Source organism: Notamacropus eugenii, chromosome 1 (assembly GCF_028372415.1).
Source record: "Notamacropus eugenii isolate mMacEug1 chromosome 1, mMacEug1.pri_v2, whole genome shotgun sequence".
NCBI lineage: Eukaryota > Metazoa > Chordata > Mammalia > Diprotodontia > Macropodidae > Notamacropus > Notamacropus eugenii.
Window position 1 is genome coordinate 300,709,186 of NC_092872.1, and position 12,961 is coordinate 300,722,146.

The 12,961-nt window shown below is 40.6% G+C and overlaps 1 protein-coding gene across 1 annotated transcript in view; it reads right to left on the minus strand.

The window, feature by feature from the left end:
• The window catches only part of SLC35F4 (solute carrier family 35 member F4), a 283,544-nt gene extending 279,982 nt beyond the window's left edge, over window positions 1-3,562 (minus strand). Inside the window, exon 1 of the mRNA XM_072640677.1 lies at window positions 3,299-3,562. Coding sequence (XP_072496778.1) covers window positions 3,299-3,401 — 103 coding nt within the window. The 5' untranslated portion in view covers window positions 3,402-3,562. The remainder of the gene's footprint in view (window positions 1-3,298) is intronic.
• Window positions 3,563-12,961: the final 9,399 nt, after the last annotated feature.

Consider the following 12,961-nt stretch of genomic DNA (forward strand, 5'->3'; position numbering starts at 1 on the left):
TGAAACATAATTCAAGGAGACATATTCTTCTCAAGAATATTCACCAATACCATGTTGTTCAGTTGTGTCTGACTCTTCATGACTCCATTTGAGGTTTTCTTGGTAAGGATACTGAAATGATTTGCCATTTCTTTCTCCATCTCATTTTACAGATGAGGAAACTGAGGCAAACAGGGTTAAGTGACTTGCCCAGGATCATAGAGCTAGTTATGTGTCTAAGGCCAAATTTGAACTCAGGAAGATGAGTCTTCCTGACTCCAGGCCCAGCACTCTTTCCACTGTACCACTTAGCTGCCTAAAGTCATTGTAGGATATCCTATACAAAGGTGCTGAGTTCTTTCAGATGCTCTTGTTTATGCATCAAATTGTTTTATCCATCCTTGGGATACAGTAGAGATCCAAAGCCACTGGGAGTGTGAGGCTGACAATCCACATGCACAAAAATATAAACACAAGTGGATAAAGGATGCATATTACCTTGATTTTAATCTGTCCATTGTCGATCCAACAAAACACATATTTTGGACAAGCACAAGGAGAAATGATCTGAACCTAGAACTGAATAGGAGAGTGGCTCATATTGAATTTGAGAGAGGGTGCAGTGCTCTCAGTGAGAGAGACAGTGGGTAAATGCTTCACTTGGAAGTCAGTGGGCACAGGTGTGAATAATGTCTCTGTGACTTGCTTCCTAAATCAAGTCATTTAACCTTTCTGGGTCTCTGTTTCCTCATCTGCAAAATAAGGAGGTTGGATTAGATGATTGCTAAGGTTCCTTGTAGTCCAAAGTCTATGATTCTGAGATGACTTACTGGCCACTTTTTCATTTCCCTAAAACTAAACTTCCATCCACTTCCAAAAGGTAATCTATTCCATATCTTTAAGACCTTTCAACAGATTAAGTCTCAGTAGAGCCAATCACAAGATGAAAATGTCACTTCATTTTCAAATGTGATGCACAATGCATTACTGTAGTTCACCTTCATGTCTCAGGCTTCCAAAATCTGTTCCTCAATTCAGGTAACAGCTGAATCAATTGGCCTGAATCAATTGCACTGGTTTGCTTCAATTTGTTTGTTTACTAGTAGAATCCTGCATTAAAGACAGGATTATTTCATGGTGTTCAACTGTCTGGCCCTTCTCCAACTCTCTCCTCCCTCAGCCTCCCTGAGTTCAAAGGCAACTTTCTCTCCACCTCTGCAGACAAGCAAAGAACTAAGGATGCGTTACATTTCAGTTACTTAATTCTAACTGTTCTTTGGGGCATCTCTGTCTAGTCTGTACAAACTCTGTATCTTCTAAATTAGTTAAAATGTCCATCAACAAGAACCAATCTAAATGTATTTTTCATTTCCTTTACCTTCCTTTTTTGCTTCAATTAATGTATTTTCCTTGATTCATCCTTTTTGGCATTGTGATGCAAATTTAATGTGTACAGATAATGGAAAAAGTCACAAAGTTTCATATTAAATGTCCTAATTCAGAAGTCACTTTCCCCAAATTATGTTCTGCTTTTCCTTAGGAAAAAAAAATACTGTTGTTAAACGAAATAAATATGCCTAAGAACCAAAGAGAGCAAAGAACTATCAGGCTCTCTAAATTACTAAAATCCCACAGCATCTAATTAAAATTTCCAAGAAATAAATGCATACAATTTCCACAAAGTATGCTAGTGTCAACTCTAGTTTCTAGGGTTAAAAAGAAACCCTTCACCAGAAGCAAACACACACATTCAAAAGTTTCCTCAAGCTCTAACACAAAGACTTTCCAACCGCATTGCATAGTGTGTTATTTTCTTTCCAGAAAATTCTAACACTATATAATTACTTCTGCATGGAAAATGAATAATCTAAGCCTTAAATGTGAAAACAGCTACTATTCGGGAATGGTCTAATTCAAAAGACTTTCCTGAAACAAAATAAAAGATCATGCTGGAAAATACCAGTGCCATGACAGTCCTGGGAGCAAGGCTCTTGAAGAATAATTACTGTGAAACAAAGGAAGGAATGGGGGGGAGGGGGAACTTCTCTGGAAAACCTTTTTTCTCATATGTGTGGAATTGTGTTATCTTCCCAATTTTGGAGCAACTCTTGTTCCCCCCCAAAATAAATTTGAATAAAAACATTATTCAGAATTGAACACAGGAGCTCAAAACCTTCCAATTAAAAACATCAAAAAATATCAGATGGGCTTCCTTTATTTAGATTGCCAGAGAGCAGTGATGAGATATTGAAAAACCAAAATCCACTTTCTTGTTATTGGATCTGCTGCGGCTCCCTCAGTTCAGGGGGAAAGGCCCTTCAATGTTTGCCAGAACTAATCACAACATGGACCCTTAGACACCTCCTTGGGCTGGGAGAATACCTTTGCAGAAGATCACTGTTAGGCATCAAAGGTGCCCGCCGCTCCAGAAATGCGATGGCATCAGAGCTCTACGTGCTTTCACTCAGCGGAAACGAAGACTGGAACTGGACAGCTTCTTCTGTTCAGTCCTTGTAACGTGCTCAGGGGCTTGGAGGAGATAAAGCATTGCCCTTTCTGAACTGATCCTAAGGGGCTGCTTTTTCTACCCGGAATTATCACATTACAGAAGGCGTTAAAACAGGAGTAACTCCGCGATAGAAATAGCTTAAAAGATCGAACCTTCCTAACTCGAAGCCTTTAAGTGAACGAGCAATCAGTCGTATGTGCGGGACTGTAGGAATTCTTCATATCAGCACACGAGAAGAAAATTAAAAAAAATAAAAACCACGCTTCGTTCAAGCACTGACCTCGACCCTCTCTCTTGATCCCTTTCTTCCAAGTCCCTTCAACTTCGTTCCCTAATGCCTGTCTAAAAAGAACAGCCATGTTAGAAGACTCCGCTGATAACCAGAGAGTGAGCAGGTTGCTCCCGCCCCCTCGGGAGCGCTAGCCAGGGTCCTCCCGGACTCCTCAGCTCTCCCTCCTTCCTTCACCCCACTGCACCCCCGCCCCCGACGACTGCCACCGTTTCCTAACTATTTCACACAAACGGTTCCTGCCCCATCTCTCTCTCTCCCGGTTTAGCTCTGGGAAGAGATACTTTGTGCCCTAAGTGGCCTGGATGACTCGGACCTCGCAGGGGCGACATCCTGTATGCCCACTGGTCGGTCTCGTCTCCAGGTGCCAGTGGCAGCAGCAGGTCGCCCAGGTAGTCCCCTCCCCACCCCGAAGCCAGTCTCTCAGTCTTCGCCGTCTCACTGAAATACTGTTTCCAGCCTCGCCACCACCACCACCACCACCATCACCACCACCCCACCACGCTCAGGGGGCATCTTACTTTTTTGGCTGGAATATCCCGGATAATAGCCATAATAGCCCGTGATCCGTAAGATCCTGTCCTCGATGGTGGCCACCCCGTTGGGAGTTGTCTTGACATCCATAGAGAACTCCAGGCGCTTGCACCCGGGAGGTGCTGGACGGAAAAGGGAGAGCAGAACCCAGAGGATGGGCGTGAGGATCGGGGGGTGATGCAGGTGCCGCTGCCGCCGCCGCCGATGCTGCAGCTGGTGCTCGGGCTCTGACTCCACCGCCCCGTGCAGGACAGGCTCAGCATCACAGCAAAAGCAGCAGCAGCAGCAGCAGCAGCAGCCCCCACTTCTCGCCGGCCTCTGTCAGCCAGTCAGGCTTCCCCACCAAGCCACAGGGCTCTCTCCTCTTTCCAAACAACGCTCCCTCCCTCTTCCCTCACCCCGTTTCCCACTCCAACTCCTCCTTTAGCCTCCTCCTCTGAGCCTCCGACGACCACCTCAGATGCAGAGGCAACAAGGGAGGAGGGAGGAGGGAAGAGGAGGAGAGTGGTGGAGTGAAGTGTGTTCCTGTGTACATATGCACATACCTGGACAGGGGCATTAATTATTAACCCATTCGTCTTCTTTCTTCTCCATCTCCAACTGCTAGCAGCTCTGGGCTCGCAGAAGCGAGACCTCCAATCCAAAATGATTGCTAAGACTGGAGGGAGCTGAGGACAAAGGGGGCCGACTAGAGAAAGGTGGGAGAACTGAATGTGGAAGCCCAAGTTCAGCTGATTTTGTGGGACCTCGAAGCTGTTTATGTAAAGTGAAGCTCTGGTAGATAACACATCTAGTATTTCCAATAGCTTAAAATAATGCTGTATTTCGGATTTACCCACGATTTTCCACCCTGAAAATCTACAAGAGCTTCACACGCGATGATCAGTTCTCACAGCTTCCCCAAGAAGTGGATATCCTGTTTAAGAATATCCAGTGTCATCCACTAGTATAATTATTATTAGAAACTGAGAGAAAATGAGTCACAGAAATACTAAGTGGCTTACCCTAGGGCAAAAAAAAATTTTATTTACAAAAGTCTCCAGTTCCTGACCTTCCATGACTGGACCCCTATGTCTTCCCTAATGTCTTTAATGACATTGAATATCAGCTTTTATTTTGTCATCGGTTGTTACCTTGACAGCGGCTTCACTGGGAGAAAGTTCAAAACAGCTGGGAGGCAGGCAAGAGGAATGGAGCTTGTACAACAATGAAGAATTCAGAATGCCTTCTTTAACTAAGTAGGATCACCATCCTCCCTAGAGCAGAGAGTTAGAATCAAGAATCTCTGGAGAAGGTTCATGGTGTGAACCATCTTTGGTGCAGGCCACAAGTGCCCTGTTGACACTTGAGGCGAGGCAGCTGGAATAATCGCCCACACGTGGCTTGTGCCCTGCCTTCCCTAAGCTTACAACATCACTTGACAAAGGGGAAACTTTTTCCACTAGGTCGACACCTGATCCTCCAGCCTAGTGATCTGGTCAAAGACCCTTTGAACCACTGGGCAAAAGATTTGCAATGGCAGCACAGCCCTATTAAACCTGGGGATTTCAAAGAAATGGGCAAACAAAAACCCTTACTGATGTGGTTCTGAATGAATCTAGAGTATGATATGAAATATGATTCAGGACTATTAAAGTATAGTAATTTCTGTTGCTTACTTTGACCTTACAAATGAAAATGTTCTTTAGCTATCAGTCATAGGATTTCCCTGCATCCATAAGATTCAAGGAGAAAAAAGAATAACATTTGATGCAGCCATATTTTTTCAGTAAAATTTCATAGAAATTGATATGCAATCCCTCTTGTGGACCACCTCTTCCAAACTTAAACATCCTTGCCCTGAAGCTTCCAAGCTGAACAAGGTTGAGGAAGCATCTGGAGAAGGAGTTACATGTCTGGGAAGTCTGAGTTGAAACAGAAATGCAAGGGTGATACAAGGAGAATAGTTCATCTCCACTCCTCATGAGAAAAGACAATCTCCTGTGCTGTGGAATTTGCTTTGACAGCAAAGCCCATTGGTTCTTGGACATCAGTTTGCTTCTCAGCTACATGTCCATATCCCATCTTTCCTACATGTTGCTCCTAATCACTGTAGGTAGAAGTTCAGGCAACATCTCTGGAAATCCAAGAACTTTAATTCCCAAAGCCCATTGTCATTCAGTCTTATGGAAGGCCTAGAGACCCAGTTTTCCCTGTAGGATCTTTCTTTCTCTCAGCACTCAGCCCATAATTGAATGGAAGACTGGAAGTTCTTTTCAGGGAAAAGAGAGATAAAAGCACAAAGGAAAAAGGGAAGAGACCAACTTATTCAGAAAGTCTTGACTATGGACTGACTTCTCATATGACTTCATCCCTGTCCAGAGCCTATATTTGCCACTTTCAATGACTGCTGACTCAGTATCCAGTATAAGAACACTGAAGGCCCCTCTGACTCCCACAGAGATGAGTCATTTGAATACCCTGCTACACACAGGTGTAAGTCAGAATCACAAAATTTTTGAGTTGGGAATAGCCCAGGGGAACATATAGTCTAACCCATACTTGAAAGAAATCCCTACTGTTACATATCCCTCAAAAAATGGTCATCCTGTTTCTGCTTAAAGATCTCCAAAGTCCAGAGAACCCACAATCTCATTAGGTAGCCCATCCCACTCTTGAATAGTTCTAATTGTTAGGGAAATTTTTCCTTATATCAAGCTTAAAATTTACTTCTCTCAATGCCCATCTATTTCTCAGTGGCTAAATAGAACGTCTAAACCAAGCTTGCACAACATACAACCCACCAAAGGATTTTGAGTGGCTTGAAAAAAATGTAGAGGATGCAAAAGAAAGTAAAAATGCTTAACCCACCTTCCACTAGTCACTATAGTGCCCATCATGTAACTGGTGGTTGGGTGGCCATTGTGCACTCTCTCCTGTTTGTCACATGACCCTTGGCAACCAGCCATTGTCAGTCTGTCCCTAGTCTAAGAAGAGCAAGCGTTGTATCTTTTTGATGTGTTTTTGGTTGTTACTGGCAGGGAAGAGGGACAAAATGAGTGCAGCCACGCACCAACACAGTTGATGCGTGCTATGTGATGATCAGTAGCAACACAAGGGCTTCTTCCCCTCCCTCATTGCACAGCCACTCTTCAAGCTGCGTGCACGTGTGGTGTTCTTTTAAAGATCAGACCCTCAGTTCACAATTTCTTTGTATGTGAGCAGTTGCTGTGGAGATTCTTCTGGTTCTAACACTAAAGTTTTGGGGGTAACTTTGTAAAATGAGTGATAAAAAGAAATGATGCTTGCACACGAGACAAAATACTCTGCCTTGTTTGCCAAGAAGTAATAGCCAATTCAAAGTAATACAATCTTCATTGACATTTTGAATCAAAACATACTAACTTAATCAAATTGGACACCAATGAAAATCAAATTAAAGCATCCAAATTGTTGAAAAATCTCAGTGGGGAACAATGGTTTTTCAAGAAAGTAAACTCAGAAAATGAAGTAGCTACTAAGGTTAGTTTTCATATTTCTAAAGAAATCAAATTCAAGCATGATTCCGGAAAATGATAAATTGCTGACAAGAAGTATAATATATCCCATTAACTAAACATAAACAAGAAGAAAACCTGAAAAATGTATTAAAACTTGTATGGCTTAGCAAAGTAATTTTTAACACTAATGTGATTTCATAATAAACAAAAATCTTAATGTGTAGTTAATTGATATTAATTGAAATTTGCCCTTTTTTAGTATGGTTTATTTACGAAATAGTTTAATTATTAATTATACCTTTACTTGGAAAGCTGTTAAAAACCTATCTGTGGCCCAAAGAAGGTTAGACTATTTTAATTTTGGCCCTTACCTACAACCAAGTTCTGCAGATCTGGTCTAATCCCTCTTGTCATGTAACACCCCTTCAAATACTTAAACACAGCTATTATGTGTCCCTGGAGTTTCCTTTTCCATAGACTAAATGTTGTTGTTGTTCAGTCATGTCTGACTCTTTGTGAGCCTATCTGGGGTTTTCTTGGCAAGGATACTAGAGCAGTTTGCCAATTCCTTCTCTAGTTCATTTTACAGATGAGGAAACTGAAGAAAACAGGGTTAAGTGACTTATCCAGGCTCACACAACTAGTAAGTGTCTGAGGGCAGATTTGAACTCAGAAAGACTCATCTTCCTGACCAGGCCTGGCATTGTCCACTGTATCACCTAGCTGCCCCCAGAGAATAGCCAAATAAAATGTCTAACCCTTCCCATCATATGACAGCCCTTCAAAAACTTAGACACAGCTATTATATATCCCATGGCTTGTCTCTTCTATAGGTCACACGTCACCATTTATTTAAACTGTTCTTCAATCAAAAAACTGATCCTCATCAAAAAAACGAAGAAATAAAACCCAGCAAAATCTTCTGTTTAACCCAACCTGCTCCAACCTTTGTATATTTGTGAAGCTGATTTTTTTGAACCCATGTGAAAGATTTTATTTCTATCCCTTTCAAATTAGATTCAGTCCACCATTCTGGTATATCAAGACCTCTTTGGATCAAGGTTTTGTCATCCAGCGTATGAGATTTCCCTCTCAACTTGGTGTCATCAGCACATTTGATAAGCATGCCATTCACTACCCAAGTCATTGATTAATCTCTTAAACAGAAGGACCAAAAAAAAAATAACATTCTGAACACACTGTTAGTATGGTGGGTAAAATCCCATTGTGTAACAGAGTACCAGTGGAAGAAGACCCCATGTGAAGCAATTGCATCACAGTCCCCCTCCTCTGTGTCTGTAGGTCTTCTGTTTTGGCAGACTGGAATGACTGCCCCCCTCTCAGTCTCTGTAGTATGGATACTTTCACATACACTAAACATTAGCAGGCACTAATGTATTTTTTATAGCAGCTAGGTGGTGCAGTGGAGAGAGCACTGAGCCTGGAGTCAGAAAAGCCAGAATTCAAATCTGACCTCTGATACTTACTATTTATATAACCTTGCAGAAGTCACTTAAACCCTTCCTACATTGATAAAACTGAAGAAGGAAATGACAAGCCAGTCTAATATCTTTGCCAAGAAAATGCTACAGACAGTTGATCCAACAACAATTTAATACTGGCCTAAAAATTGGCAAAGGAACAAACAGAAAGGACATGGAGAGGGGGAGCAGGGAAGAGAATAGTTAATCAGTTAATGCAGTGGCTTGAAATTGATGGGTGAGAGATGTCTGTGAGGTGTGTTGGGGTATAGGTAAGGGTGCAGGTGGGGTGGAAGAGGGGAAACAGGCTCACTGTACCAAATCCATTCATCATCATCATCAGAGCATCTCATTGTTCTTGGCCCTAGCACTAGTCACACTGCTTAGTGATCACAGTATCTCTGACGAAAGAGCTGGGGGGGCACTAGCCTAAGTACCAATATCTCCCATAATTTTCCCAAAGTAGAGGACATGCCTGCATGTTTGAACTCTTCCTTCCTCCTCATTTCAGATTCTCTTTCCAAGAACTCTTTGTGAACACTCTCTGAACACTTCACACATAGGGAAACGTCTAAATCCTTGTGTTTACTCTGAAACAGGGCCAGATAACGACCCAGGGTTACACTCCTCCCCATAGCCAGAAATTTTGAAGTCTCTTGCAAAAAATCAACCAGGGTATTCTTGGAATCTGTCACTATGTATTATAAATGCAAGAATCAATACTTCAAAAGAATAACAATGATTTTCCTGATGTCCTGGGTAACCAGCCCAAGTAGTTACTGAAAATAAATATGTATTAATAGTACATAATATATGTGTATATATAGCATATACTGTTATATATTTATCATATACTATATATAGTATGCACACACATATCCGTATACAAAGCCTCATTTGATAATAACAAAATGTTACATGCAAGACATAGTTAAATATGTGCTTTGGGAAGATATGTATATCCATAGCACAAAGCAAATTATCCTAAGCAGTTAAAAAAGAAATACAAAGTAAAACTAGCTAGTTATAAGAATATCAATGGACCCACAAAAAGAGCTTAACTATAATGTTAAGCATATATACAAATGAAAAATGGGCTAGACATTGCATAACTAACATAGATGTTGTTATACTACAAGCAACACAACTACGTGAATGGATTAACATAGCAAAATCACAAAGTAATTATAATTCAACACATAGCAATTAACATATAGCAATAAATGTATGCACTCACACTTACACTTCATATTGGAACTTCCAAGAATTATTGCCAAGATATGTATATAACTATTTCCTCAGCTTCACCTATATCACGGCAATCTAGTGGCTGGTAGGATGAGTCTATTTCCTCTATCATATGCTGACCTCTCAACTCCTATACCTGAACTAGAGGATACTACGGGACTGACTGCCACCATCATGATAACATAGCAGGATCAGGTTGGCTCTCGATAGTTCTGTATCCAGTGGGTTGTGTCTATACCATATAAGTTTCTATAGGCGCTGCTGTGAGCAAAAAAAAAGTTGTCTCTGCCTCTGCAAGTACCCTTGCCCCTTCTGAATTGGATTTAGAGTAACATTACTGAAAGTTTCCTTCACTGGAAATAGCACTTTCAGAACCCATATCTGGTTCAGACAGTCTTTGCAAGAAAAGTCTCTTTTGCTTAGTTCTATCAGGGTAAGTATTCATCACTTCTTCTCCCATCTGCCCTTTGGAAATTCCAATTGAGTCTCCTCTAGGCAACAAGTGATTGCAGTGAATGTCTTTATAGGGCTTCCTTCACTCTCAGATACTATTCTATAAATGAGCAAGTTGTCCAGTCTCTCAGTTTGATATGAGTTAGCTTTCCACTGGTCGGATAATTTATGACTCCCTTGGATAACAAGATTTGTCAGTGAAAGCTGCCTCATTATTGAGGATGTTCACAGAGTAATTGTATCATATTGTCTTTCATTTTTGTCACATCTCTTCTGGACTGAAGTTATAACAGCTAACTGGAAGACTTCTTTCAGTTTATCTCTCAACTGAGAAGTAATTAGGAGAAGCATTATCACCTTCTTGCGAAACTACAAATCATAAATCAATATCTAGGCATGACTTGCCTAAACATGGGCAAGTATGCTAAAGCAAAACCTGCACCATCATTCCCAGCGAATTGTATCAATACACTAGAAATGACCTGTTAACTCCATTGAAACTTTTGTTTTGCCTCAGAGACCCCAACATGTTCAACAGTATGCACTAATACACTTAGACTTTGGGTCTCCCTATGGATGTTAAGGTAGAGTTCTAGACTTGTTGATACCTGCCAAAGTCAATATTTTCTTGAGTAATTTGTTCTCCAGAGCTCTATTCTGGTCAGAGTTAATTCTAGCAAAAAATCCAAACAATGAGAAATACTTTTCCCACAACACTTTTAATGACTGTGGATACTATCTTGTTCCTGTATGGGTATGTTCATGAATATTTGGTTAAATGATCAGTTGCTATTAAAATATAATATATTTGGGGGCTTAGTTTTTGGTAAGAAGGTTTGAGTGCCAGATGAAGACTCTGGGAAGCCTCTAAGGAGTCCCCCAGCTTTGAGAACCCAGATGTCGTGTTTCAGTCTCTGGTAACTATGGTCATACAGTTGGAATCCAATTGTCTGTTGAATTCAGGCAGAGGAAGTCATGGCTGTTGATTTTTTGATTTCTCTGTATTTTCTTTGAAATTCAGGGTGCTGAATCCCTGAACTAACTGAATGATATATGTACTTGGTTAAAGGAATGATACACAAGCTTGATTAAAGTGATTGTTAACCCCTTGAAAAAGTAAAATATGACATATTTTATATCTTTCAGAGATTAAAAAGTCAATAGAGTTGAGTTCTAAACATTTATTGATATTTAAATTCTCCAAATATCCAACATGAATTGACATGCTTTTCTTTGCATGTATCAGAAACAACTCTCACATTTCTAGATGACATCTGCAGTTACTTTGACCAATAAAATCAGTTCCCATCTCTAGGGTTCATCTTGATGCATATTCCTGAAGATATAACATACAATTTTCATGCCTATAGAGTGATGTGTTCTGGGCAACATCAACATTTTTTCAGATTCAGTGTGTAGGATCAGTCACCATAGGGGAGAACACATCATTGCATAGCACAACATCTGTCATTGTCTCAACAACAATTTTCTTGCTGACAGCTGGAACCTTCTTCTTTTTCATCCCTTCCTTGCTTTTTGGCATATGCTTCTTCTCTTAGTACTTCATCAGCTATATCTTCTTCCTTGATGGCAGCTACAGACAATTGAGACAAACAAGATTAGGTCAATGAAATTGCCTTCACCATTTGCCTCCTTCACTGCTATTCATGTGCTACTGAAAATAACTAGAGAAAATAATGAAACTGAGTTGATAAGATTCCTACAAATTTATGTTATATTAGCTCAACTGGTCCCTCACAACAGGAAGGCAATTTTCTTACCTCTCCAAAATTGATTATTTATTCCACTCACCACAACAACTATTTCATCAAACCTATTCATTCCTTCTAAAACCTCCCATGGCACCATCCCTCTCTTCTCCTCCTCTTCCAGCTCATTTCATCTTTTGCCATGATCTCCTTTGCCCCTCCTCTTCATATCATATCTTAGATGTTTTCCCCCATTATGTCCTTTGCCCCTGCTCACAAGAAAAGTGGCCCTTTTCCTTGCCAAAGCAAACCTTCTAGATATACCCTTGATCTCATTACCTGTCAACATTTCTAACAGATGGTCCCAATATCATCTCCACTCTCTCCATAATCTTCAATAACTTTTACTGAATCCATTTCTCCTGCCTATAAATACACCAATCTCTCCCCCATTTGGGCTTTTGCTTGATCTGATCCAACTACGTCCTCTTCAACCATATCCTCTGCATATTCATATTCTTTCCTCCCCTTTTTAACTTTAACATTCTTGAGAACAACATCTGTACTTGATGCCATTTCCTCTCTTCTCACTAACTGCAAATCTTCTAGCTCTGGGAATGGAGTTTAGGTTATCAATCATTTTCCTGCTTTTTATTTTGTTCTGCTTATCACCTTGGACTGGATTAGAAAGCTGTCAGCCAATTTCCACAAGTGTGTGAGTTTCCTGGGGAAAATTTCCTTGGTGTTGGATAAGTCTTCTGCTTTTCCAGACTGCATAAACCCCCATTCTCTATCATTAGTCCAACACAGGTTAGTTCCCCTAATATATTTTAATAAAAAAAAAAATCTTAAGATTTCCAAAGTGCTTTACACATGTGATCTCATTTGATCCTCACAACCCTCTGAAGTAGGTGCTTTAATTATCCTTAAGTTACAGAAGAAGAAACTGAGGCTGAGAAAAGTTAAATGACTTGCCCAGTGTCATACAGTTCAAGTAAGTGTCTGAGTACAGTTTCCCTGACTCCAACTAACCACTAACCACTGCACAACCTAGCTACATTGTTATATAACACTAAAAATAAACAATCACAAAGGAATGGACAAATTATGAATGGAGAAAGGAAGTAGGAAATACTGACCAGTACAGTGCACTGGAAATATCACAGTCAGTGATAAATTTTTGACTGTGAGAGCAGGAAGTGTCTTTCTTGCTTAGACACTGGAGTGGGTAAGAGAGCAGTTAACAAAGTGGCTTCCTCCACAGTATTTGCAATTGCTTG